We start from the raw sequence: 27512 nt of genomic DNA, 5'->3' as shown, positions 1-27512 counted from the left end.
GTGTGTTCAGCCCCAGAACCGTTACCCTCAGAAGCAGACATGATATAACTTGCAGTATCAGGTAACACAGTACAATTGGCAGCAGCACAATACCTCTTACCCAAACCCCTGCGCAATGTAGTCAGCACTAGCAGAGATAAAGGAGAGATATGGTGACTAAATCACAGAGAAAAATACATATTAAAGTATATCTTTGTGAAAATCCTATATCAATATAAAACCTGACGCACCAAGCCCCCTCAGGTAATAGAATATAGGGATAGCAAGTTGAGTGAAAGACACGAAATGGACACCACTCAGCTATCTAATGTACACACATATAGTCACAGTCTGTACAATGCAGACGTTATTACTAACAATAATACTGCACTGGACTAGCTTATATATATATATATATATATATATATATATATATATATATATAGATGAACGATGTTGGTGGCACTCAGTGACGAAAAAATCAGACGACAACCAACCTGGTTAACAGTCAACGTTTCGGGGACTGCTCCCCTTTATCAAGACACAACCAGCACCTCTGAAAACAACATACATAAATACTGACAATGAACTTACCAAACACCAATCCCGCCATTGTCCGTGCCCCCCGGACGCCCGACGATGACGTCATGCGCGCATCTGCGAGCACGCGGTCTCCGTCAGCCATGCGTGGCGCGCGGTCCCGCAGTGTGGTGTACATCGGGTGCCTAGCAACCATCGCCTGGCGCCGTGATAGGTTCTCTCTTCAGCACTATCAGACTGGCGTCAAAGACGTCTGACGCTGGGTAGTCACGTGCGGAAGGAGGTTCCGGGTTACCCTCGGCGATAGGTTGCCTAGCAACCCCCCAACACTGCGGACATGGCAGTAAATAATAATCTACATAAGTGAAAAAAAACCCAAGGCAAACAAAACATAAAGTGAGTGATACACTGAAACAAATAAAGCAATTAGTAAAACTGAAAAAAACACTAATAAAATAAATATATGAAGCACAAAGCTGCAGGTAAATCCTGATATTGCGCTGGCTGCTAAGGCATGTAATAGGACTGTATGGAAAAAATTTTTTTGAAAGTTAATAATAAACTGAATAGAAAACACAATCCTAACTATGTTATATAGTGTCCGCAATATCCGGACAATAAAAGATATACTGTATCTGTCCAGGTGGTGCGGATGACCTCAATAAGGCCCATAAAACATAACAAAAAATGACAGATTTATAGAAAACAATTGAAGCTGAGGGCTTCATTCAGTCCATCCGGCTGAACTGTTTGGAGTTTGTGGATCCACCATGTCTCTTTCTGGAGTAGAATTTTTCCTCTATCTCCTCCTCTCCTATTTGCAGGCACATGGTCGATCATCCTGTAACGAATGGTGGCCAATGAATGACCAAAGTTCTTGAAGTGTCTGGCCACTGGTAAGTCGCTGCCCTTACCCTCCAATGCTGCACGAATGCTGGATCTGTGTAGGGCTATTCGCTCTTTGAACTGCCGAATGCTTTTGCCTACGTATAGTCGGCCACATGGGCATTTGATGTAATACACAATAAACTTGCTGGTGCAGGTCAATGCGTGTCTAATCTTAAAGGATTTGCCCGATCTGGGATGTTGGAATTCATCACCTATCTCTAGACAACTGCACGTAGTGCACCCTGTGCACCTGTAGTTTCCAGGTTTACGAGTGAGGAAATGGGATGGTTTTGTTGGACCCATTTCCGATATATCGTTATGAACTACGATGTCCTTGATATTTCTGCCCCTTCTGTATGCGGCCATCAATGAACTGTCCTTTAGGACTCGTAAGTCCTTATCTCTAGAAATGATCGGCCAGATATTTTTGGCTTTTTTGGCCAGATGTTGACTTGCCGTGGTGAAGTCCTGCGTCCAAATCATCCTTTCTTTAGTGGACTTTGTCTCTTTATACGTTAATGCAATCTGCCGAGACGTCGACAGTGCTTTGGCTCTAGCTTTCTGTAGAGATTCCACAGAGTATCCGCGTGCTTGGAATTTCAAGGACATATTGTGGATCTGTAGACGAGCATCCTCTTCATTACTACAGATCCGTATAATTCTAAGGAACTGCGAATACGGTAAACTCCACTTTAGTGATTCCGGGTGATGGCTATTTGCTCTGAGTATCGTATTGCGATCAGTCGGTTTATAATAGATGCTGGTATTGATGTTATTAGCTTGATCCACAGAGATGGCCACGTCGAGGTAATGGATACTTTCAAAGCTACATTCGTACGTGAATTTGATGGCTGGATCCTTTGAATTCACTTCTTCCATCATGCAGATGAATTCCTGTTGAGAGCCAGACCAAATCAGTATGATATCGTCGATGTACCGACGGAACAGTGTGATTTTACTAGTAGTATCACTGGTATTGAAAAACAGATCTTGTTCTAGCTCACTCATAAACACGTTAGCGAAGCTGGGTGCCACGCAGGATCCCATGGCACATCCGGTTCGCTGACGGTAAACTTTTTTGTCAAAGAGGAAATAATTTCTCTTAAGGGTAAGACCCAAAAGAGTCAAAAAAAGTTTGACATCTGGGCCCTTATATTCCGAATGATTCGTGAGGAAGGTTTCCATGATCTGTAGGCCTCGATGGTGTGGGATACTGGTGTATAAATTGATAACATCAATAGTGCAGAGCAGATGTTTCGATGGTAAAGGAGACAGAGCTTGTAGTGTCAGAATCAGTGAAGTTGTATCTTTTAAACACAATGGTAATCCTTGAATAAGCGGTTGAAGGTAATAATCCAAATATTGAGCTAGATTATAGTATAGGGAATCCCTTGCTGCTATGATGGGACGACCAGGCGGGTTTTCAGCATCCTTGTGAAGTTTGGGTATGGTATAAAATACCGGGACAGCAGGCCAATCTGTGCTGAGAGCTTCTTTGGTATACGTAGTGATGTATTTATCCAACACAGCTTGTTGTAGTATGTTGTCCAATTCTGCCTTATAGGGCTTGGTGGGATCTTCTTGTAATAGTTCATATACCTCAGGATTATCCAATTGTCGATATGCTTCTGTTTTGTATGCACTGAGGTCTTGGATTACCACTCCGCCACCCTTATCCGCTGGCCTTATGGTGATGTCTGTGTAACTTCCAAGATTTTTTAAGGCTACGCGTTCCTTAAGGGAGAGGTTGTGTATACCTTTAAAAGCGTTAGGAGTGCATTCGTTAATGTAAGATTCCATACAGTTGGTGAATGTCTTAATGCTTTTATTCTGTGAAACCGGAACAAAAGTTGATTTCTTGGTCACCGGGACCGTGTCCATGGTGTCCTGCTTGTCTGTAAAATGTTCCTTCAATTTAATGCGTCGATTCAACTTAAATAAGTCGATCTTGTTGGTGAAGACGTCTGGCTTATTGGTGGGTACGAACGACAAACCCCTACATGGCAGTAGTCAGACCAATCAAGCACGGTATTATCCTCAAGTGATACGGAAGGGGCTTCCACTTCTACACAGAAAACTCGAGCCACGGGTGTGAACACTCGGTCAAAAAACGAGGTTACAAAAGAGCCCAAACCCGCCGCGGGGGCCAAAACAAAAGGGAAGCCATCAAAGCTGGCACCAAAGAAAACGTAGTTTTCAATCTTTCCTCCCGCGTACTTACTGCAGACGAAATATCTGTCCTCAATAGGGGTTTGTCGTTCGTACCCACCAATAAGCCAGACGTCTTCACCAACAAGATCGACTTATTTAAGTTGAATCGACGCATTAAATTGAAGGAACATTTTACAGACAAGCAGGACACCATGGACACGGTCCCGGTGACCAAGAAATCAACTTTTGTTCCGGTTTCACAGAATAAAAGCATTAAGACATTCACCAACTGTATGGAATCTTACATTAACGAATGCACTCCTAACGCTTTTAAAGGTATACACAACCTCTCCCTTAAGGAACGCGTAGCCTTAAAAAATCTTGGAAGTTACACAGACATCACCATAAGGCCAGCGGATAAGGGTGGCGGAGTGGTAATCCAAGACCTCAGTGCATACAAAACAGAAGCATATCGACAATTGGATAATCCTGAGGTATATGAACTATTACAAGAAGATCCCACCAAGCCCTATAAGGCAGAATTGGACAACATACTACAACAAGCTGTGTTGGATAAATACATCACTACGTATACCAAAGAAGCTCTCAGCACAGATTGGCCTGCTGTCCCGGTATTTTATACCATACCCAAACTTCACAAGGATGCTGAAAACCCGCCTGGTCGTCCCATCATAGCAGCAAGGGATTCCCTATACTATAATCTAGCTCAATATTTGGATTATTACCTTCAACCGCTTATTCAAGGATTACCATTGTGTTTAAAAGATACAACTTCACTGATTCTGACACTACAAGCTCTGTCTCCTTTACCATCGAAACATCTGCTCTGCACTATTGATGTTATCAATTTATACACCAGTATCCCACACCATCGAGGCCTACAGATCATGGAAACCTTCCTCACGAATCATTCGGAATATAAGGGCCCAGATGTCAAACTTTTTTTGACTCTTTTGGGTCTTACCCTTAAGAGAAATTATTTCCTCTTTGACAAAAAAGTTTACCGTCAGCGAACCGGATGTGCCATGGGATCCTGCGTGGCACCCAGCTTCGCTAACGTGTTTATGAGTGAGCTAGAACAAGATCTGTTTTTCAATACCAGTGATACTACTAGTAAAATCACACTGTTCCGTCGGTACATCGACGATATCATACTGATTTGGTCTGGCTCTCAACAGGAATTCATCTGCATGATGGAAGAAGTGAATTCAAAGGATCCAGCCATCAAATTCACGTACGAATGTAGCTTTGAAAGTATCCATTACCTCGACGTGGCCATCTCTGTGGATCAAGCTAATAACATCAATACCAGCATCTATTATAAACCGACTGATCGCAATACGATACTCAGAGCAAATAGCCATCACCCGGAATCACTAAAGTGGAGTTTACCGTATTCGCAGTTCCTTAGAATTATACGGATCTGTAGTAATGAAGAGGATGCTCGTCTACAGATCCACAATATGTCCTTGAAATTCCAAGCACGCGGATACTCTGTGGAATCTCTACAGAAAGCTAGAGCCAAAGCACTGTCGACGTCTCGGCAGATTGCATTAACGTATAAAGAGACAAAGTCCACTAAAGAAAGGATGATTTGGACGCAGGACTTCACCACGGCAAGTCAACATCTGGCCAAAAAAGCCAAAAATATCTGGCCGATCATTTCTAGAGATAAGGACTTACGAGTCCTAAAGGACAGTTCATTGATGGCCGCATACAGAAGGGGCAGAAATATCAAGGACATCGTAGTTCATAACGATATATCGGAAATGGGTCCAACAAAACCATCCCATTTCCTCACTCGTAAACCTGGAAACTACAGGTGCACAGGGTGCACTACGTGCAGTTGTCTAGAGATAGGTGATGAATTCCAACATCCCAGATCGGGCAAATCCTTTAAGATTAGACACGCATTGACCTGCACCAGCAAGTTTATTGTGTATTACATCAAATGCCCATGTGGCCGACTATACGTAGGCAAAAGCATTCGGCAGTTCAAAGAGCGAATAGCCCTACACAGATCCAGCATTCGTGCAGCATTGGAGGGTAAGGGCAGCGACTTACCAGTGGCCAGACACTTCAAGAACTTTGGTCATTCATTGGCCACCATTCGTTACAGGATGATCGACCATGTGCCTGCAAATAGGAGAGGAGGAGATAGAGGAAAAATTCTACTCCAGAAAGAGACATGGTGGATCCACAAACTCCAAACAGTTCAGCCGGATGGACTGAATGAAGCCCTCAGCTTCAATTGTTTTCTATAAATCTGTCATTTTTTGTTATGTTTTATGGGCCTTATTGAGGTCATCCGCACCACCTGGACAGATACAGTATATCTTTTATTGTCCGGATATTGCGGACACTATATAACATAGTTAGGATTGTGTTTTCTATTCAGTTTATTATTAACTTTCAAAAATTTTTTTTCCATACAGTCCTATTACATGCCTTAGCAGCCAGCGCAATATCAGGATTTACCTGCAGCTTTGTGCTTCATATATTTATTTTATTAGTGTTTTTTTCAGTTTTACTAATTGCTTTATTTGTTTCAGTGTATCACTCACTTTATGTTTTGTTTGCCTTGGGTTTTTTTTCACTTATGTAGATTATTATTTACTGCCATGTCCGCAGTGTTGGGGGGTTGCTAGGCAACCTATCGCCGAGGGTAACCCGGAACCTCCTTCCGCACGTGACTACCCAGCGTCAGACGTCTTTGACGCCAGTCTGATAGTGCTGAAGAGAGAACCTATCACGGCGCCAGGCGATGGTTGCTAGGCACCCGATGTACACCACACTGCGGGACCGCGCGCCACGCATGGCTGACGGAGACCGCGTGCTCGCAGATGCGCGCATGACGTCATCGTCGGGCGTCCGGGGGGCACGGACAATGGCGGGATTGGTGTTTGGTAAGTTCATTGTCAGTATTTATGTATGTTGTTTTCAGAGGTGCTGGTTGTGTCTTGATAAAGGGGAGCAGTCCCCGAAACGTTGACTGTTAACCAGGTTGGTTGTCGTCTGATTTTTTCGTCACTGAGTGCCACCAACATCGTTCATCCATATGCTCCACGGAGAGGTTGTGCACCAGACTTTCACTAATACAGATAAGCGTGAGTGCCGGACATGTTTTGTTTTTTATATATATATATATATATATATATATATATATATATAGCTATATAGTCAATAGATATAACACTGCACAGTAAGAACTGGATGTATATCACAGGGTAATTGTACTAGAAAACCCTGACTAAATGCACTCTTTCTTAACTAGCACTGTCTAAAAAGGCAGGTAGAATACTTAAGTGTCATGTAAAGTCAGAGCACTGACAACCAGGTGGCTTTACACAGGAGGATTTGCCCAAGCAGTACCAGGAACAGTGAGCTGAGAGATAATGGCGCCCTGACACTGACAGGGAGTGAGGGAGAGACAGATATGCAGCTCCAGGGCGGGAACATTTGCGGGAAATGGCGCCCTGGGGCTGGGGGAGGGGCTTCAGGTCTAAGCCTTATCCCCCTGCTGGCAAAACCACCGGGTACTGTGGGCTACTGAAAATGGTTTAGAGAGATAACCTGACCTTCACCCCTGCCCTGGTGATCCAGTGGGATCGCCTGTACTGCCACAGTGTTCACCGCCAGCGCGCGCGGCCCGCCTCCCACTGACCGCGCCGGATCGCGATAAAGACCGGGTCCTGCAAGCGGGACCCACTCACCACCTCCCGAAGCACGGCCATGCGACCCTGGAGAGCCCCCATCGTGTGTGCCTGACGTGAAGAAAACCGGAGCCTCCTGCTGTAGTTACCCGGCAACCAGGGCTCGGGAGTGTACAGCGCCGCTGGGGAGAGCTGGAGCTGCAGCAGTGAATGTCTTCTGACATTTACCACCACTGCTGCCTTTGAAGTCTTTAATTTTTACTTCAAAAAAAGCTCTTCTTAGGGCTGCCTGGAGCAGCCCCTCTGTTATGTGCCTGCTTACTGCAGCACCAACTACAAAACTGAGCTCCTGTGCAGGCAGGCGGGGTTATAGAGGAGGCGGTGCTGTGCATTCTGGGAACAGTCAAAGCTTAGAGCCTGTTGGTGCCTCGGATCAAGATCCTACTCTACACCCCCAATGTCTATCCTTGTGGAGCCCAGTGTATCCCGCAGCAGAAACACAGCTCATAGTTGGGAAACCTCCATAAGGGGTTACGCTCTGAGCGGGGAGTAGCTATCGGGGGAAAGCCTTACTCCACTTAACCCCAGGGCCTCATATGATCCCCGTGCCATTTAAAATCCCTAGTGGCATAGTGGAACAAGCAGATAAACCGGGCCACATCAGCGCCTCCAGTGGTCTCCACACTGGAGGTCAAGGCTGCTATACACACGATCTTCCTCGAGCGGGAGACCGCTTTACCTGCTCCCCAGTGTCCAGCTGCAGCCTAAGCATCTCTATAGCGGTATTTGTTGGAGCAGCAGCGCCAGTGTCCTATGGACTGCCCAGAGCTGCTTGCTCAAAAAAACATACTAAAAATAAAATTAAGCATAAAAATAGAAGTCTTTCTAAAGGTGCCTGGCTCTTGCCGGCACCAAATAAATCCTGACTAGGCCTTCACTGGAGGTGGGGTTATAGGGGAGCAGGACCAGTACATCCTTGGAGCGGAAGCTTTTAACTGTTTGGTGTTCGTTCCTCAACTACTTAAAACCCCCCATGGTATCCCTGGGGACCCCCTATGGAGAAAGTTGATATATTTCCGGATGTAGAGCCCACTCTCTGGAGTATACGTCTTGACGGCATAGGAAGTCCGCTTCCCAGTTGAGAATTCCTGGAATGAACACAGAGATAGCTGGTAGGTTACGCTCTGCCCAAGTTAGAATGCGGCTACCTCCTTCATGGCGGCCCGACTGCAAGTACCTCCTTGATGATTTATGTAGGCTACTATGAACTGTACCATAATAAGTCTGCGCTAAACAGAACTTGTGCTAGATGGAGTGTTTCCTGCCTGAATCTTCAGAATGTTGATGGGCAGAATACTGTCCTGTATTGTCCATCGTCCCTGAAAGGACCGGTGACAAGTTACTGCTCCCCAGCCAAAAAGACTTGCATCCATGGTGAGGAGTACCCAATCCGGGACTCTAAAGAGACATCCCTTGTATAAATGGGATGTTTGTAACCACCATAGTAGGGAAAGCCGGTCCTACTGTTATAGCACTATGGTCTGCTTCCTGATGAGCTGGTGCTGGCCATTCCAACGTGACAAAATCAGACGCTGAAGAGGCCTGGGTGGAATTAGGCATACTCCACCATGTTGAAGGCGGAGATCATGGACCCCAAGACCTGCACGACTGAGTGGATGGACACATTTGCCTTTGGTGAAGAAAGCTGCACAAGCTGGTGGCCAGAAGATAATCTGTACCTGTGTATCTAGAACGGCTCCTATATGTAACATCCCATTGAGAGAGGACAGGGAAGACTTTTTCCAAGTTCAGAATCCAGCTGTGCGTTTGTAGGAGGGCAACGGTCAAACAAAGATATTGCTGTAAAGTCTCAGTTGACTGTGCTAGAATCAGCAGGTCATCAAGGTAGGGAAAGATATGAACCCCCTGATGCCTGAGATGTGCGGCCATATTTGGCATAATCTTGGTGAAGACCCGAGGGGCCATAGAAAGTCCAAATGGTAGAGCCCTGATCTGAAAGTGTTGCTGATTGACAGCAAACCTGAGGAAACACTGATGGTTGCGTATATAGGCACATACAGGTAAGCATCCTGGATGTCCAGGGAAACCATAAAGTCCCCAGTCTATAGAGACGAAACAATGGAGCGGAGGATTTCCATGCGAAACTTGGGGATCCTTATGAACCTGTTGAGAGACTTCAGGTTGATGATTGGTCGAAAAGACTCATTGGGCGGTATCCTATTAGGTGCCGTGAGTTACCGCACAGTAATAACATGCTTTTTAGCCCAATAACACTATTAGGCTATCCTATTACAACCAGTTTTTACCGTGCGGAGACTCACCTGTTATCGGCCAATAACATATGGAATCCATGATAACATTGTGGTTCGCGTCAGATAAGGGGTCTCCTGGGGCTGCTTATCAGGGATTCTGCTTTTTGTGCCTTTGCCACGATAAGTGCCGGCTTTCGGGCTAATAGCATAGCCCAGGGGGAATCCTTTAGCTGCGGTAACTCACTAAAGCTAATAGGATACTGCCCATTGGGATTTTGGACCAGACAGTGTGGAATAGAATTAGGAAGAAAGGAGAAAAAGACAAAAAATTATGTATGTATAAAAATCTTATTTAACCTTTTTAACAAATGAGGTATAAGATAACTATCTTATACCTCATTTGTTAAAAAGGTTAAATAAGATTTTTATACATACATAATAATAGACACGAGTCTCAAATTTTTGACAAAAAGGTTTTTATTTTAAGGATTAATTAAAGGTTAAGTTTTATTAAATTCACACATATTATCTCTAACACAACAAAAGAGTGCTCCCAAAAAAGTTTTTTTTGTCTTTTTCTCCTTTCTTCCTAATTGTAGTTCTCCTACAAAATTCCCGGGAGCACCGCCAATCATTAACAGTTCAAGAATTATGTGTCAACTGTTTAACTGTCTGTATATTGGTATTTCATCACTTTAAACATCTCAGTATAAATAATAATTGTTTGACTAGTGCGGTTCCACATAACAAATTTTCAGTGTGGAATAGAAGCCTGTCCCCTGTTGCTGTATGGGGACAGGTATTAGGACTCCTGATTGTAGAAGGGGGTGACTAGCCTGTTGAAGAGCCACAGCCTTGACCGGATCTGCTGGTAGACTCATACAAAAATACTGTTGAGGGGGTCGTCTCTAAAAGGCGAGGGCATACCCCAGGGAAACCACTTCCTGCGCCCGGGCGTCCATAGTAGTCTGACGCCAAGTCTCTGCAAACTGAATAACCGGCCTCCCACCTTGGGCTGCCCAATGAGGAGGTCCATAATGTCAGGCAGAGGATTTGTTGTCCGGCTTTCAGGCCGGACGTATAGCAGCCCACGATTGTTTGGATCTTGGCATATTGGGCTTATATGAACAGGACTCTTTAGGGAATGACTGTCCCTTAGACTTTCCCTGCGGACGAAAGGACCTAAAGGATGATGTTTTGGCCTTGGGTGCCGCAGCTGATGGGAAAAAGGCTGTCTTAGAAGCTGCCACATTGGCTACTATCTTGTCCAGCTTAGCGCCAAATAGAAAATCCTCTGTAAAAGGTAACGAGTCCAATGCTTTCTTGAAATCAGAGTCCGCCCTCGAGGAGTGAAGCCAGAGCACTTTTCTAGCAGCTACCGAAGTTGCCGAGACTTTAGAAGTGAGTATTCCTGTATCAAGGGCTACATCCATAATATTGGAGGCTGCCTCCCTAATATGAGAAATGCAGGAGAGCTGCTGGCTGGTAGCATCCGAGGGGAGATGGTCCTCAAGTGCATCCACCCAGCCTTCAATATCTTTGGCTACCCAAGAAGTAGCCATGGCTGAGCGTGTAATAGAACATGCCTGAGAAAAAAATGGTTCTCAGTAAAATCTTTTTTCCTGTACGTGGCATACTTAAGGGAGGATGCAGAGGGAATGGGCAATGTAGAGCTTTTCACTAAGTGAGCTACATGAGCATCTACAGAAGGGGGAACCTCCCATTTATTACATTCTCCATCTGGGAGAGGGTAGAGAGAAGCCAGCTTTCTTGGTAGCTGAAACTTCCTGTTAGGTCTACTACAAGCCTCACGCATGAATTCCATGAACTGGTCTGACTGAGGATTTTCTGCCTCAATTATTATTACATTTTATTTATAAAGGCACCACAAGTGTTTCGCAGCACCGTACAAAGGACAGTACAGGGAGACAAAACTTAGCATTACAGTAAATAAATAACAGAAATAGAATACAGGTAACAGAGAGCACCACAATTCCTCAACCTCACGCATGAATTCCATGAACTGGTCTGACTGAGGATTTTCTGCCTCTGACCCAACTCTGACCCAAACACACTCTCTAACTACCGTCCCATTCCCAGCTACCCAGTCCCTCCAAGCTACTTGAGAGGCTTGCCTACACTCGCCTTACACACTTTCTTAACTCGCACAACTTATTGGATCCACTTCAGTCAGGCTTTCGTGCCCAACACTCCACAGAGACGGCACTGACCAAAGTAGTGAATGATCTAGTCACTGCTAGATCAAAAGGCCATTACACACTACTTATTCTTCTAGATCTCTCTGCTGCTTTTGACACTGTTGACCACTCTCTTCTCATACAAACACTACAATCCCTAGGTCTTCAGGATACAGCCCTTTCTTGGTTCTCATCCTACCTATCTAATCGCTCTTTCAGTGTTCACTTCTCTGATTCTACCTCCTCTTCTCAACCTCTATCAGTTGGAGTACCGCAAGGCTCAGTCTTAGGTCCTCTGCTTTTCTCAATCTATACCTCCTCTCTTGGTAAACTAATCAACTCCTTTGGATTTCAGTATCATTTGTATGCTGATGATACTCAAATCTACCTATCCTCCCCAGATTTGTCACCACCAGTATTGGCTCGTGTCACTGGATGCCTGTCTGCCATTTCATCTTGGATGTCATCTCGCCACCTCAAACTCAACATTTCCAAAACCGAATTAATTATTTTCCCACCAGCTAAGAGTAGTTAACAACCTGATATCTCTATAACTGTTGACAATGCAACTATCCACCCCACCCCACAAGCTCGTTGCCTAGGTGTCACCCTTGACTCTGAACTGTCCTTTGTTCCACACATTCAATCTGTCTCTAAATCATGTTACATGCACCTTAAAAACATATCCAAAATACGCCCTTATCTTACACAAGACACTGCAAAAACTCTAATCCATGCACTCATCATCTCCCGCATTGATTATTGTAATAGTCTCCTTACTGGTCTTCCCAAACATAGGCTATCACCACTTCAATCCATTTTAAATGCAGCTGCGAGGCTAATCTTCCTCGCCAGACGTTCTTAATCTGCTGATCCGCTCTGTCAGTCCCTCCATTGGTTACCGGTATTCTACCGTGTCAAATATAAAATACTTTTACTTACATACACGGCTATTAACCAAACTGCACCATCATACATCTCCTCACTCATCTCAAAATATCTCCCTACCAGACCTCTCCGCTCTGCACAAGATCTGCGTCTCTCATCCACATGTTTTACCTGTTCCCACTCAAAATTACAGGACTTTACCCGGGCTTCACCCACTCTGTGGAATGCACTCCCACGCACAATAAGACTCTCCTCTAGTCTCCAAACCTTTAAACGTTCTCTGAAAACTCATCTCTTCAGACAAGCCTACCAAATTTCAGACCCACACACATAACCTTCACAGCTTCCCTATCAAGTTACATCCCCTCTGTACAGTCCACATAAACTCACATTTTGTCTTCCAACATTGCTGGGTGATCATATCATATACAACCCATTAAGAACCTAGCAACCTGGGGAACCATTATGTGACAAGTAGCATCTATCCTTGTGTATCAATGCCTATTTCCCTATAGATTGTAAGCTTGCGAGCAGGGCCTTTCTACCTCTGTCTGTCTGTCTGTCTTTGCCCAGTTTTGTTCTATAATTGTTGTTCTAATTGTAAAGCGCAACGGAATATGCTGCGCTATATAAGAAACTGCTAATAAATAAATAAATAAATAAATAATAAATAAATAATTATTATTATTACATTTTATTTATAAAGGCACCACAAGTGTTTCGCAGCACCGTACAAAGGACAGTACAGGGAGACAAAACTTAGCATTACAGTAAATAAATAACAGAAATAGAATACAGGTAAGAGAGAGCACCACAATTCTCAAGACATAATACAGCTAACATGTAAGTAGTGAGGGAGTGATCATCGTACTACTTGGGGATGGCAGCCATAGATGGAGATGAGCCTTTAACAGCAAGAGAGAAAGCGGGTAAAGATATTCGCTGAGTAGCTGAGAGATGCGAGTGAAATGTGTCGAGAAGAGGGCTTAGATAACAAGAGGAAAGAGGGTCTTGCTCTGAAGAGCTAACAATCTAGTGGGAAGGGTCAACAGACAGATGACATGAGGTGCAAGCAAGCGGGAGGAAGCCTGATGGCAGTATGTAAGCAAAGCTGAGATGTTCAAGACATAGGGCAGGGGGGATGGAGGAGCAACCTCAGGACTATGTTATGCATCGGGAGGGTATGCTTTGATGAATAGGTGATTTTAGGGCCTGTTTGAAGCTTTGCAAGGTCGGGGAGAGTCTAGTGGAGTGGGGGATCGCGTTCCAATGAAGGGGTGCAGCACGGGCATACTCTTGAACTCAAGCATGGCAAGCAGTGACCAGGGCGGTGGAGATGCAACGGTCATTGGTCGACCGTAGGGGGCGGGAGGGAGTATGAAGGGAGAGGAGATTGGCGATGTAGGGAGCAGTGGAATTAGAGATGGCCTTGTATGTGAGGGTGAGGAGTTTGAAGAGGATTCTGTAGGGGAATGGGATCCAGTGTAGATTTTGTTGAAGGGGAGTGGCAGATGTGGAGCAGCGGGAGAGGAAGATAAGCCTAGCTGCGGAGTTCAGGACAGATTGAAGGGGAGCAAGCGAGGCCAGTGAGAACATTGCAGTAGTCGAGTCGTGAGATGACCATTGAGTGGATGATAAGTTTAGTTGCACTCTGGGAGAGAAATGGCCTGCTGCGAGCAATGTTGCATAGCTCGAACCAACAGGATTATGCCTGAGCTTGGATGTGGGGTGCAAAGGGGAAGGAGGAGTCAAGAGTGACGCCCAAGCAGCGGAGTTGTGGAACGGGGGAAGATGATGGTGTTGTCAACAGTGATAGAGACATTGGTAGGGGGTGTTACTCTGGATCGAGGAAAGATGATGACTTCAGTATTGTCCATGTTGAGCTTCAGAGTGCGTCAGACATTCAGGAGGAGATTGCGAAGAGGCAGTTGGAAACCTGATAGAGGACAGATCAGGAGAGGTAGAGTGGTGTGTCATCAGCATAGAGGTGGTACTGAAGGCCAAAGGAGTTAATGAGCGCACCCAGGGAAGAGGTATACAGGGAGAACAGAAGGGGGCCAAGGAAAGAACCCAGAGGTACACCAACAGGAAGGATGGAAGGGTGTGAGGTGGTGGCGGGGCAGACTCAGAGAAGGAGCGGTTAGTGAGGTAAGAAGAAAACCAGTCAAGGACAGTGGCCAGCATTTTGGAGTGTGCGGAGGAGGAGAGGATGATCCACAGTGTCAAAGGCAGCAGAGAGGTCCAGAAGGATGAGCAGAGAGAAGTGGCCCCTGGATTTGGCCGAAAGCAGGTCATTGGTGACTTTCACCAGGGCAGTCACTGAGACTGCCCTGGTGAAAGTCACCAATGACTTGCTTTCGGCCAAATCCAGGGGCCACTTCTCTCTGCTCATCCTTCTGGACCTCTCTGCTGCCTTTGACACCGTGGATCATCCTCTCCTCTGAGGAGAGAAGTGAGCGAAAGCCACATTGTAGTGGATCGAGGATGGAGTTGTCAGAGAGGTAGCTTGTGCGACGGCTGTAGACAAGTCGTTCAAGTAGTCTGGAGGCGAAAGGGAGAAGAGAGATGGGGCGGTAGTTAGTGGGTGATGAAGGGTCGAGGTTGGATTTTTTGTGAATAGGTGAGACCAGTGCATGTTTGAATGGTGAGGAGAAGATGCCGGTAGAGAGCGATAGGTTATAGAGGTGAGCAAGGTGGGAGTGAGGTAGCGGAGAAGACGGGAGGAAAGGGGGTCCAGGTGGAGGATAAGATGAGGGAGTGGACTTTCTTGTCTGAAGTGGGATAGAAGGACCCTTGGTCTCTTATAGACTGGACCCTTAGGCTTAGGTGCCGGCGCCTCTTCCTCTATGTTATGGACAGAATTAACTGCCCTGACTAAGGCGGGGACATCCACATTAGAGCGTTGTCAGAGGTCATCTTAGAATCTGAAGCCTGCGCCGACTGAGATAAGGGTGTAGCCCATCTCGGCAATTTAGAGGCTCCTGGTCTGTCGCCCTGTAACATATCTTGAAAGGCAACGGACGTCTGAGCTAAGCTCTGGACAGACTGTGAAAACATGTCCATCCAGGGAGACAGCATAAGGGGGCTGAAACTGCTGAGGAAACCCCTGTGGTAGAGTTAGAGTAGGAGCCGACAAGTGTTCTACTAACTGCGACATAACCTGAGATAAAGAAGCCACTCATGATGGCTCTTGGACAGGCACTGGTGTAACAGTCCTGTAATGTTGGTGTAGCAGAACACCTGTAACAGAGACCATGGGGGTAATTCAGACCTGATCACTAGGGTGCATTTTTTGCCTCCTTGGATCAGGTAGTCGCCGCCTACAGGGGAGGGTTTGTGGTGCGTGCAGTTGACATCAGTTTGTGCAGTTTCTGCTCAGCCCAGGACTTACTCAGCCGCTGCGATGATCAGGGCCGGAGCCGACGTCGGGAATCCTCCCACAAAAGGCCGGGTCCCTCCTGCATTTTTCTGGACACTCCTTGAAAACGGTCAGTTGCCACCCACAGACGGCCTCTTCCTGCCAATAAACTTGCGATCGCCGGTGCGTTCGGGAATAACGCACCATCCCGTCGCTGTCCGGCACTCCACTTTGCTGCGGACTGTCATGCCTGCGCATTGCGGTGCATGCGCAGTTCAGACCTGATCGCCCGCTGTGCGAAAGTGCACAGCAGCGATTAGGTTTGCATGACCCCCCATATTGTACAAAATCCTGACAGTCTATAGCGGCTGAACAGGATCTGCATGAAACCAGTATAGGAGCTCCAGCCTCCATATTACCCATAGAGGCCTTACCTATAGAGGACATAGTAAATACACATACAGAGTACAACTATGAAAATATGCAAATGTGACACCCCTCACAATTTACAGGTAGATGTGAGGTACAGAACCGCTAACCACCTGGCATAGGTTATAGGAGGTGAAATACAGGATTGAAATAACAATACAGCAGATTTCTAGCATCTGCTTTACTGGTAACTACCGAGAACACTGGATCCGTCACCAGCGTTGCAACGCCGGTGGGACTGAAGGAGTGCCAGCGCCCCTATCGGACGCCCAACGCTGCTCGCTCTAAGTAGTAAGAAATAAATAATAAATCAATTCACTAAAAGCTTGGGGCTGCTACACAGAGCCCCCATCAACTGGTGCTTTCAGCTCCTGCCGGCAACAAACGAAAACTGGATGGCCTGGGGCTGGGCGCCATGGGAGGAAGGACCAGTGCATCCTGGGATCAGAAAGCTTAACCGTTTGGTGCCCGGTTCTCTCTAAACCACCTATACCCCATGGTAATTCCCGTGGAGTCTATGGACCCTGATGAAGAAAGACATCACCCCAATATCACACACCAGATACCCACTGATCACTATACACGTCACACTGATATAATAAATATAATAGGACACCACAGGCCACTCCCCCTGTCTAACATAACAGGACACAACAGGTCACCCCCACCTGTATAATAATAATAATGATGATGATGATAACAACTGGACACCACATGCTGCTCCCAATGTATAATAACTGGGCACCACAGGCTGCTCCATCTGTATTATATGAATAACAGGACACCACAGGCCGCACCCCCTGTATAATAATAGTCACCCTCTCCTGCTGCTGCCAGATGTAACAATGTCTCCCTCCTGCTTCTTCCCGCTCAGCACAATCTACCGGAAGCCTACAGCGTGTGGAACGCACAGGACGGAAGTCGGATGGAACGCAAAGGGAACAAAATGGGTGGAACGCAAAGGGCGGAAGTCAAGTGGAACGCAAAGGGCGGAAGTCAAGTGGAACGCAAAGGGCGGAAGTCGGGTGTGCAGAGCTATGGGCGGAGGAGTGGCGGTAAAAGTACGTACATATTGATACGGGGAAGGATATAACACGGTGCTGGCAGCGGGTGTGGGGCCTTGAGGGGTCTGCAGTCTCCTCCCTGGGGCCGGTCACTCCTCTCATATCTCTGGGGCTGCCCTAGCATCTACCCTGTGGCCTATTGCTGCTGCTCCCTGCACCCCACACCGAGGGGCCCCGTGTCACCACCCACCGAGTGGCCCCTGCGTCACCTCACATGCATTATATGCCCCCAAGCCCATCATGTTCCTTACTGCCTCCAAAGCTCCGTCTCCGGGGCTATTTACCATGATTGCCCCCCAGCCACATACAGCCCAATTCCCTGCTGAGTCCTGGACCTCATGCTCCAGGAGACCCGTTGATGATATTCTCTATCGCATAGGTTCTCAAACTCGGTCCTCAGGACCCCACACAGTGCATGTTTTGCAGGTAGCCCAGCAGGTGCACAGGTGTATTAATTACTCACTGACACATTTTAAAAGGTCCACAGGTGGAGTTAATTATGTCACTTGTGATTCTGTGAGAAGACCTGCAAAACATGCACTGTGTGGGTGAAAGGATATGTCCCTATATTCTTTAACCCTCGATGTGATGGCCTCTCAGACGTCTGTGAGTGTAAACCTTTAGCCACAAGGAACATGCACAACACAAGCAGTAAAGATTCACACTGTTTATTGTTCGTTTAACAAAAGTATATAAAAGAAAGGATTTAGGGCGTGTATATCCCAAGTCAATAACTAATTGGACAGAACACAAAAAGGGGCTAACATAACATGATTGGCTAGGAACTGCCGCAGTGGAAGGATATGCATATATGGGCAAGTTTGTATTTCAAATAGGGAGGTTGTTCACACGGTATAAGAAAAAGATAAGAGACAAGGACAGTAGCAAGGAATGTGCTGGAACATTAAGTTCTATAACACAAGCAATTCTATGACATTGAAGCAGAGACGAGCTTTAACCCTTTCAATCCCCTCTTAGAATCATTATTGTTATACTATATGATTCTTGCAAAGCTTACGTCTTTCTGCACACCAATGGCGCAATTTTTAGCCTGAGCGGGAGTTGCAGTAATTGTTGGGCATTTTAAGAAGGGTTAATCGTTGAGTTAATGATGTTCCGTGTTTACCCTTTTCATCTAAGGCTTCAGCGGGCTTATAGCCCCATGGGGTACCTGTGTTCCAGGCAGCCGCGGACCATGAGCTGCAATCATTTCCCCAGTTATGGCCTGTAACGCAAATATAGGGTACCTCGGGGCTTAGGTTGTCTGTGGTGTCAGCGCGGATCTGGTAGTCAACAGACTTTTGGACAGCAGCTAGTTGGGGGAATTGGAAATAATCTAGTATGTAGGTTGCGGTGTATGTGGTGGAAGAGTTATACCATAGTGTCAGTTTCCCTTATTCTGAGTTATATCAACCTCAGTCATTGAGAGGGGAAAATGGGCCAGTAGGGCTATCAAGATAGTCCCCAGGGTAAAGATAGGGGGCAGGTTCTTCATCGTTTTCTGTTCTTCTGTCTTCGCTAGGTGGGAGGTCAGGGCTGTCTGCCCCGGTTCGTACCTCACTGGAATCACTTGCTTCCCTCTCTAGGTCTGGTCTAGGAACCTTTTTTACTCGGGATGCATGGATCCAGGTAGGACTTTCCTCTGTCAGGACTGCTGTTCGGGTAACTGCTACGACCTCTGTCTCTGGACCATAGGTGAAGTCTCCTGGGCTCTTGTTCCTGGGGAGCACCTTCACCACGACTCTGTCTCTGACTTTAAAGGGGTGTGTAGGTTCCTGTGGATTCAAAGGGTTTTTACAAACAACCTCATGTTCAATTTCATTCAGTTTTGTTATCAGGGACCTGACATACTCTTCTCTTATAAATTCTAGATCTCCTTCCTGTATCATCAACGGTTTCTTAGCCCAGGGTGTGGGGAAGGGTCTACCCATTAGTATTTCAAAGGGTTCAAAGGGTGAGTATCCTAGAGTTTTCTGTGGGGTCATTCTGATTTCTGCTAGGATAATGGGAAGGACCTGCTTCCACTTGTGGAAGGTACCTCCTGTGGCCTTCCTTAGTTTGTCTTTGAGGGTCCTATTCATTCTTCCTACGACCCCTGAACTCTGCAGGTGGTACGGGATGTGAAACTTCCACTCCACCTGCAGAGCTTTTACTAAGGCCTGTGTGATTTTGGCTGTAAAGGCTGAGCCTTTATCACTATTTATTTGCAGGGGGCACCCCCATCTAGGGATGATTTTCTGTGTTAGGATTCTTGCTACTGTCTTGGCATCCTCTGACTTAGTTAGGAATACTTCTGGCCAGCGAGAGAACATATCTACAATGACCAGGGCATATTCTTGTTTACCTGTACCAGGGATATGGGTAAAATCAATTTGTAAGTGTGTAAAAGGGGGTGGTGGGGTATTCAAGATGCTGGTGTTTAGCTTTATTAGGGTTGTTCCTGAGGCAAGTGATGCATCTGCTAACATACTGGTCCACAAGTGATTTGGCATTAGTAACATAAAAATCATTGGTTAGTAGGAGGAGTGTTGTGGCTTTACCATGGTGACTAACACCATGGTAATGGGCAATGAGCAAAGGGGCACTGGACTGGGGTATACAGGGTTTCCCCTCTTTGCAGATTAATCCTGATTTAGGATTTTTTTCTGCAGAATTGGGTAAGTCCAGTCGGAGAGATCAGTATTAGTCGCAGCAGCTTGAAGTTGAGTGAGCAGATGGACGTTGTCAAGGGAGGGACATGCTCTAGTGAGTGCAATGAGTTCTGCAGCTTGCGCGGACTGATAAGGTATTGGCAGGGTTTCCAACACAGTGTCAGGGAGGGTGACAATGGCATAGCCAGCCTGGTATGTATTGTCATTGGGCCTACTACAGGAGCCGTCAACAAAAACTATGTCTGCGCCTGGTATGGGAACGGGAGACATGTCAAGTCTGGGAGAAGTTTCAGCTTCAATGGAAGCAGCACAGCCATGTAGGTCGGGTGGTTCATCCTCGGGACCTTTCAAGCCTAAAAGGGCATTGAGAATGGGTGCAGGGCCAGAAGAACTAGCAGTGTACTTGATGGTAAGGGTAGGGTTACTCAAAAGGAGTACTTCATATCCACTAAGGCGTTGTGCTGACATGTGCTGTGTGTGTAAGCCTTTAAGTATTGCCAGGACATCATGTGTGGTGTGGAGTACTGTGATGTGGCCTAAAGTGAGGGTAGTGGCCATTTCTGCAACCATTGCACAGGCTGCCAAAGCCCTGAGGCAGGCAGGCATACCTTGCACAGACACTGGCATGACTTTGGAAAAAAAATGCCACGGGGCGCAACTTCCCTCCATGAAACTGTGTGAGCACCCCCGCCATGGTTTTACAATTGTCCCTTGCATATAGATGGAAAGGTAGTACATAATTGGGGAGGCCAAGTGCCGGACTTTTCATCAACATACATTTTAAACTTTCATATGCAGTTAACATTTCTTGTGACCATTGTACAGTTTTAGGTTTGTCCTTCAGTGTGGCTTGTCTCAAAATGTTATCATAATAAGAGCAATCAGATATCCACTGTCTGCAGTAATTTACCATACCCAGGAAGGACAGTAGTTCCTTCTGGGTAGTTGGGGTGACCAGGCCCAATACAGACTGTATGCGTTGTGGACTGATTTTCCTCTCTCCCTGAGTGAGCACAAAACCTAAGTAATCAACATGCTTTTTACATCATTGCATTTTTGTTTTGGACACCTTGTGTCCACATTCACAAAGCCAGTTTAGTAATGAAACACCATCCTCTCGGCAGGCCTCCTCAGTTTGACTACAGAGCAGCAGATCATCTGCATACTGTAGCAGGACTGAACCATGGTGAGGTTGCCAGGGCCCCAATGTGGCCTGGAGACAACAGGTGCGTCAATAATCTGCACCAGGTAAGTTGTTTACCCTCAAAAGAAAAGGCAAAAAGTAATTGTGTCTGTGAATCTACAGGTATGCTGAAAAAAGGCATTCTTCAAATCAATTACAGAGAAGAACGCAGCATCTGCAGGGATTGCAGAAATGAGTGAGTTTACATCTGGAACAATTGGTGCAATTGGGACAATTAACTGATTGATCGCTCTGAGATTCTGTACAAATCTTATACTGCCATCAGCTTTGGCAACAGGGTTCACAGGAGTACAGTATGGTGATACAATATGTCTGAGAATACCCTGTTGTAAGAATTGCTGTATCATGGGGCGGAGACCTTCTATCTTTTCTGGTGAGAGGGGATACTGCATAGGTCAGAACACAAAACACTGGTTGTTGCACCGCTGTCCACTAAAAAGGGAATTTTACTTCCATTTATAATAAGTGGCAGCAGAGGTGAATCTTTACTATGACGGGTGAGTTGAATAAAGGCTGGGATACCCTCCTCCGGGCCCCGTCAGTGCGCGGGGTCTTTGGAATGTAAGGGGGAGGGAGAGGGTTTTCAAAGATTTTACAGTTTCTCACTTCTTCGCTTCTGTGCTGCTGGGAACTGACATTTTTGTAATCCTCCATATAGAAAGGGTAATTACTGCCTTCCCGTAGGAATGGGTCCTGTCCTGCTTTCTCTGTCCATCCCGCTAAATTATCCACCCATGGGTTAACTAAGTAATACTCTGAGGTAGAGTTGCGGGCGACATACATCTTGCATGTCTCACCAGGGAGGGGCGGGGGATATGTAGTTTTTTTTTTTTTTTTTCTCTGACTAGAGCCCATTGTCAGACAGTAATATAAATCAACAGTACAACTTTAAAAGAAAATATCTAAAATTTACAACACTCTACTTACTATATGCATCAGCTAACCAGTTAATTAGTCATTGACAATATCACAATATTATCTGTATAGTGAGAACATGAAATCTTTTGACGTGTACGATACTTACCATTCGTACAAGATGTCAGAAAAATACAGCGTTTTAAACAGGAAGCAGGAAAAGTGTTTGAGTAAAGATATCTGGCAGACGAAAACTTACCAGCCGTCTGGACCAAATATAAGAACTTATCTCACTACAAACATACAAGAATATATAGACGATCAAATCGAGGTATTCTCTACGTTACGTATAGACCCCAGGTCTATTTTTAAGTATCCCAGATACTAACGTCACGTTATGTATAGACTCCCAGGTCTATTTTAAGTATCCCAGATACTAACGTCTTTGGAGAATTGCGCTTGGACCCCTGGTCCCTTCTCAGACGTATCTTTAAGTCCCAGACATTAAAGATGTTTGGTCACGTGTTCCCAGAACACTGACACGGATTCAGCTTCAGTGTATGACCGCAATCCCGTATGGCAAAGACAGACAATAAATTCTCTATCTTTACCATCCAGGGACGATCACTGAATCGCGGACGTAGCCCCCACTTGAAAGGATATGTCCCTATATTCTTTAACCCTCGATGTGATGGCCTCTCAGACGTCTGTGAGTGTAAACCTTTAGCCACAAGGAACATGCACAACACAAGCAGTAAAGATTCACACTGTTTATTGTTCGTTTAACAAAAGTATATAAAAGAAAGGATTTAGGGCGTGTATATCCCAAGTCAATAACTAATTGGACAGAACACAAAAAGGGGCTAACATAACATGATTGGCTAGGAACTGCCGCAGTGGAAGGATATGCATATATGGGCAAGTTTGTATTTCAAATAGGGAGGTTGTTCACACGGGTGGTCTTCTGTTTGCCGGCGGTCGGGCTCCCGGCGCTCAGTATACCGGCGCCGGGAGCCCGACAGCCGGAATACCGACAATTATTTTCCCTCGTGGGGGTCCACGACCCCCATAGAGGGAGAATAAAATAGTGTGGCGCGCGTAGCGCGCCACCGTGCCCGTAGCGTGGCGAGCGCAGCGAGCCCGCAAGGGGCTCATTTGCGCTCGCCAAGCTGTCGGTAAGCCGGCGGTCGGGCTCCCGGCGCCGGGATGCTGGTCGCCGGGAGCCCGACCGCCGGCCTGCCGTAGTGAACCCGTTCACACGGTATAAGAAAAAGATAAGAGACAAGGACAGTAGCAAGGAATGTGCTGGAACATTAAGTTCTATAACACAAGCAATTCTATGACATTGAAGCAGAGACGAGCTTTAACCCTTTCAGTGGGGTCCTGAGGACCGAGTTTGAGAACCTGTGCTCTATCGCATACCTCTCAACATGATCCTCTCCAGGAGGGACACAATGCTCTGCTCCTGGACTTTTCTCTTAATTTATGATTGCCAGCACCTGTGTTGAACAGGTAAATGGATAAGAAAGGTGTTTCACCACGGGTGATGGCAATCACAAGTTAAGAGGGAAGTCCAGAAGCAGAGCATTCTGTCCCTCTTGGAGAGGTTCATGTTGGGAGGTATGCTATCGGACTCAAGTGAGGAACCCCTTACATAGCATCAGAAGTAACTAGGGTTTCTGGAGCCCAGGGCAAGATGAAGAGTGGCACCCTCCCCCCCAATAAAATAAAATCTACAGAAAAGTATGTGTGCGCGCCGAAGGCGCACGCCGGAAAATGGGCGTGGCCACGCACCAGAAGGGGCATGGTCACATACCATAAGGTGGGTGACCACTGAAAATGGGGCGTGCCAACATGACTAAGTATCACCTACCCCTTGTGTCGTCTCTCAGCACACCTTCATTCAATTTCTCTTACGTCCTAGAGGATGCTGGGGACTCCGTAAGGACTATGGGGAATAGACGGGCTCCACAGGAGACATGGGCACTATAAAGAAACTTTATAATGGATGTGCACTGGCTCCTCCCTCTATGCCCCTCCTCCAGATCCTGTGCCCAGAGGAGACTGGGTGCATTACAGGGGAGCTCTCCTGAGTTTCTCTGTAATAAAGAATTTTGTTAGGTTTTTTATTTTCAGGGAGCACTGCTGGCAACAGGCTCCATGCGCCATGGGATTGAGAGAGAGAAGCAGACCTACTTCAGTGATAGGCTCTGCTTCTTAGGCTACTGGACACCATTAGCTCCAGAGGGATCGGAAGGCAGGTCTCACCCTTGCCGCCGTCCTCCTTGCAGAGCCGGAAGTTTGAAGCCGGGTTAGTATACGAATAAAGAAGACTTCACAGGCGGCGGAAGACTTCGGATCTTCACTGAGGTAACGCGCAGCGGTAACGCTGCACGCCATTGCTCCCACACACACACACAGGCACAGATGGGTGCAGGGCGCAGGGGGGGCGTCCTGGGCAGCAATAATCCTCTTGGCTGGCATTGTAGGTATAATCATGCTATGGCAGTATGATATACAACCCACGACAGGTTTTTTGGTATTTTGAGCGGGACCGAAGCCCTAACCAGTGCTATTTTCTCCACAGCACGCTGCTGAGAAGCTGGCTCCCTGGACTCTACACTGCTGAACACGGTGACAGAGGGCTTTGAAGGAGGGGGGGGCACATAATTTGAGCGCAGTCAATATATATATATATATATATATATATAAAGCAAAAAAGCACTGTGTATTGCTGGGACTTGTGTTTCCCTGGGTCATTGGCGCTGGGTGTGTGCTGGCATACTCTCTCTCTGTCTCTCCAAAGGGCCTGGTTGGGGGAACTGTCTCCAGATTAGAGATTTCCCTGAGTGTGTGGGGTGTCGGTACGCGTGTCGGCATGTCTGAAGTGGAAGGCTCTTCTAGGGAGGAGGTGGAGCAAATGAGTGTGGTGTCTCCGTCGGCACCACCGACACCTGATTGGTTGGATATGTGGAATGTTTTAAATGCAAATGTGAATTTATTGCACAAAAGGTTGGACAAAGCAGAGTCCCGGGGACATACAGGGAGTCAATCCCTGCCTTTCACTATGTCGCAGGGCCCTTCTGGGTCTCAAAAGCGCCCACTATCCCCAGTGGCAGACACTGATACCGACACAGATTCTGGCTCCAGCGTCGACTATGATGATGCGAGGTTGCAGCCGAAATTGGCCAAAAGTATTCATTATATGATTATTGCTATAAAAGATGTGTTGTATATCACAGATGACCCCTCGGTCCCAGACACGAGGGTGTGCATGTATAAGGAAAAGAAACCTGAGGTTACTTTCCCCCCTTCACATGAGCTAAATGAGTTGTTTGAAAGGGCTTGGGAAACTCCAGACAAGAAACTGCAGATTCCCAAAAGGATTCTTATGGCGTATCCTTTCCCGGCTAAGGACACGATACGGTGGGAATCCTCTCCCAGAGTGGACAAAGCGTTGACGCACTTATCCAAGAAGGTGGCGTTGTCGTCTCAAGATACCGCAACACTCAAGGATCCTGCTGATCGCAGACAAGAGACTACGTTGAAGTCAATTTACACACATACTGGTACATTACTCAGACCGGCGATAGCGTCGGCTTGGGTTTGTAGCGCTGTAGCAGCGTGGACAGATACCTTGTCTGCTGAAATTAATACACTGGATAAGGATACCGTTTTATTGACCTAGGGTCATATAAAGGATGCTGTCCTATATATGAGAGATGCTCAGAGAGACGTTGGCCTACTGGGTTCCAGAGCCAACGCTATGGCAATTTCTGCTAGGCGAGCCCTGTGGACCCGACAATGGACGGGTGATACCGACTTAAAAAAGCATATGGAGGTTTTGCCTTACAACGGTGAGGAATTATTTGGGGACGGTCTCACGGACCTGGTTTCCACAGCTAAATCCACTTTTTCACCTTATGTTTCCTCACAGCAAAAGAAAACGCAGCATTATCAGATGCAGTCCTTTCAGTCGCATAAATCCAAGAGAGTATGAAGATCTTCCTTTCTCGCCAGAGGTAAGGGTAGAGGGAAAAAGCTCCCAACTACAGCTAGTTCCCAGGAACAGAAGTCCTCCCCGGATTCTGCAAAATCCACCGCATGACGCTGGGGCTCCCCTGAGGGAGTCCGCCCCAGTGGGGGCACGTCTTCGACTTTTCAGCCACGTCTGGATTCAATCACAGGTGGATCCCTGGGCAATAGACATTGTTTCCCAGGGTTACAAGCTGGAGTTCGAAGAGGTGCCTCCTCGACAGTTTTTCAAATCGGCCCTACCAGCTTCTTCCCCGGAGAGGGAAGTAGTTTTAAAGGCAATTCAAAAGCTGTGTCTTCATCAAGTGGTGGTCCAGGTGCCCCTGCTTTAACAGGGGACGTGGTACTACTCAACCCTGTTTGTGGTACCAAAGCCGGATGATTCGGTCAGACCCATTCTGAATTTAAAATCCTTAAAACTATACTTGAAAAGGTTCAAATTCAAGATGGAATCGCTCAGAGCGGTCATCACCAGCCTGGAGGGGGGGGGGGGGATTATATGGTGTCCCTGGACATAAAGGATGCATACCTTTATGTCCCCATATATCCTCATCATCAGGCGTTCCTGAGATTTGCTGTACAGGATTGTCATTACCAATTTCAGACGTTGCCGTTTGGGCTTTCCACGGCCCCGAGGATTTTCACCAAGGTAATGGCGGAAATGATGGTGCTCCTGCACAAGCAGGGTGTCACAATTATCCCGTACTTGGACGATCTCCTAATAAAAGCGAGATCGAGAGAACAGTTGCTGAACAGCATGTCACTCTCCCTGAGGGTGTTGCAACAGCACGGCTGGATTCTCAATCTACCAAAGTCACAGTTGGTTCCTACGACCCATTTGCCTTTCTTAGGCATGATTCTGGATATGGAACAAAAAAGGGTTTTTCTCCCGATGGATAAGGCCAAGGAACTCCAGACCGTGGTCAGGGACCTGTTAAAGCCAAAAAGTGTGTCGTTCCATCAATGCACTCGAGTTCTGGGAAAGATGATGGCGTCTTACGAGGCCATTCCATTCGGCAGGTTCCATGCGAGGACCTTTCAGTGAGACCTTCTGGACAAGTGGTCCGGGTCACATCTACATATTCATCAGATGATCAGCCTGTCCCCCAGGGCCAGGGTATCTCTCTTGTGGTGGCTGCAGAGTGCTCACCTTCTAGAGGGTCGCAGGTTAGGCATTCAGGACTGGATTCTGGTGACCACGGACGCGAGCCTCCGAGGCTGGGGAGCAGTCACACAGGGAAGAAACTTCCAGGGTCTGTGGTCAAGCCAGGAGACTTGTCTGCACATCAATGTACTGGAATTAAGGGCCATATACAACGGCCTAC

At 46.7% G+C, this 27512-nt stretch overlaps 1 protein-coding gene across 1 annotated transcript in view; it reads right to left on the bottom strand.

The window, feature by feature from the left end:
- Positions 1-27512, bottom strand: part of LOC135057114 (uncharacterized) — a 123909-nt gene that overhangs the window by 27305 nt on the left and 69092 nt on the right. The window contains 1 exon segment of the mRNA XM_063963013.1: positions 1434-3403. Coding sequence (XP_063819083.1) covers positions 1434-3403 — 1970 coding nt within the window.

The sequence above is a fragment of the Pseudophryne corroboree genome, chromosome 3 (assembly GCF_028390025.1).
Source record: "Pseudophryne corroboree isolate aPseCor3 chromosome 3, aPseCor3.hap2, whole genome shotgun sequence".
Classification (NCBI taxonomy): Eukaryota; Metazoa; Chordata; class Amphibia; order Anura; family Myobatrachidae; genus Pseudophryne; species Pseudophryne corroboree.
Note: the sequence above shows the minus strand (reverse complement) of the source record. Positions and strands in the feature narration are given on the sequence as shown.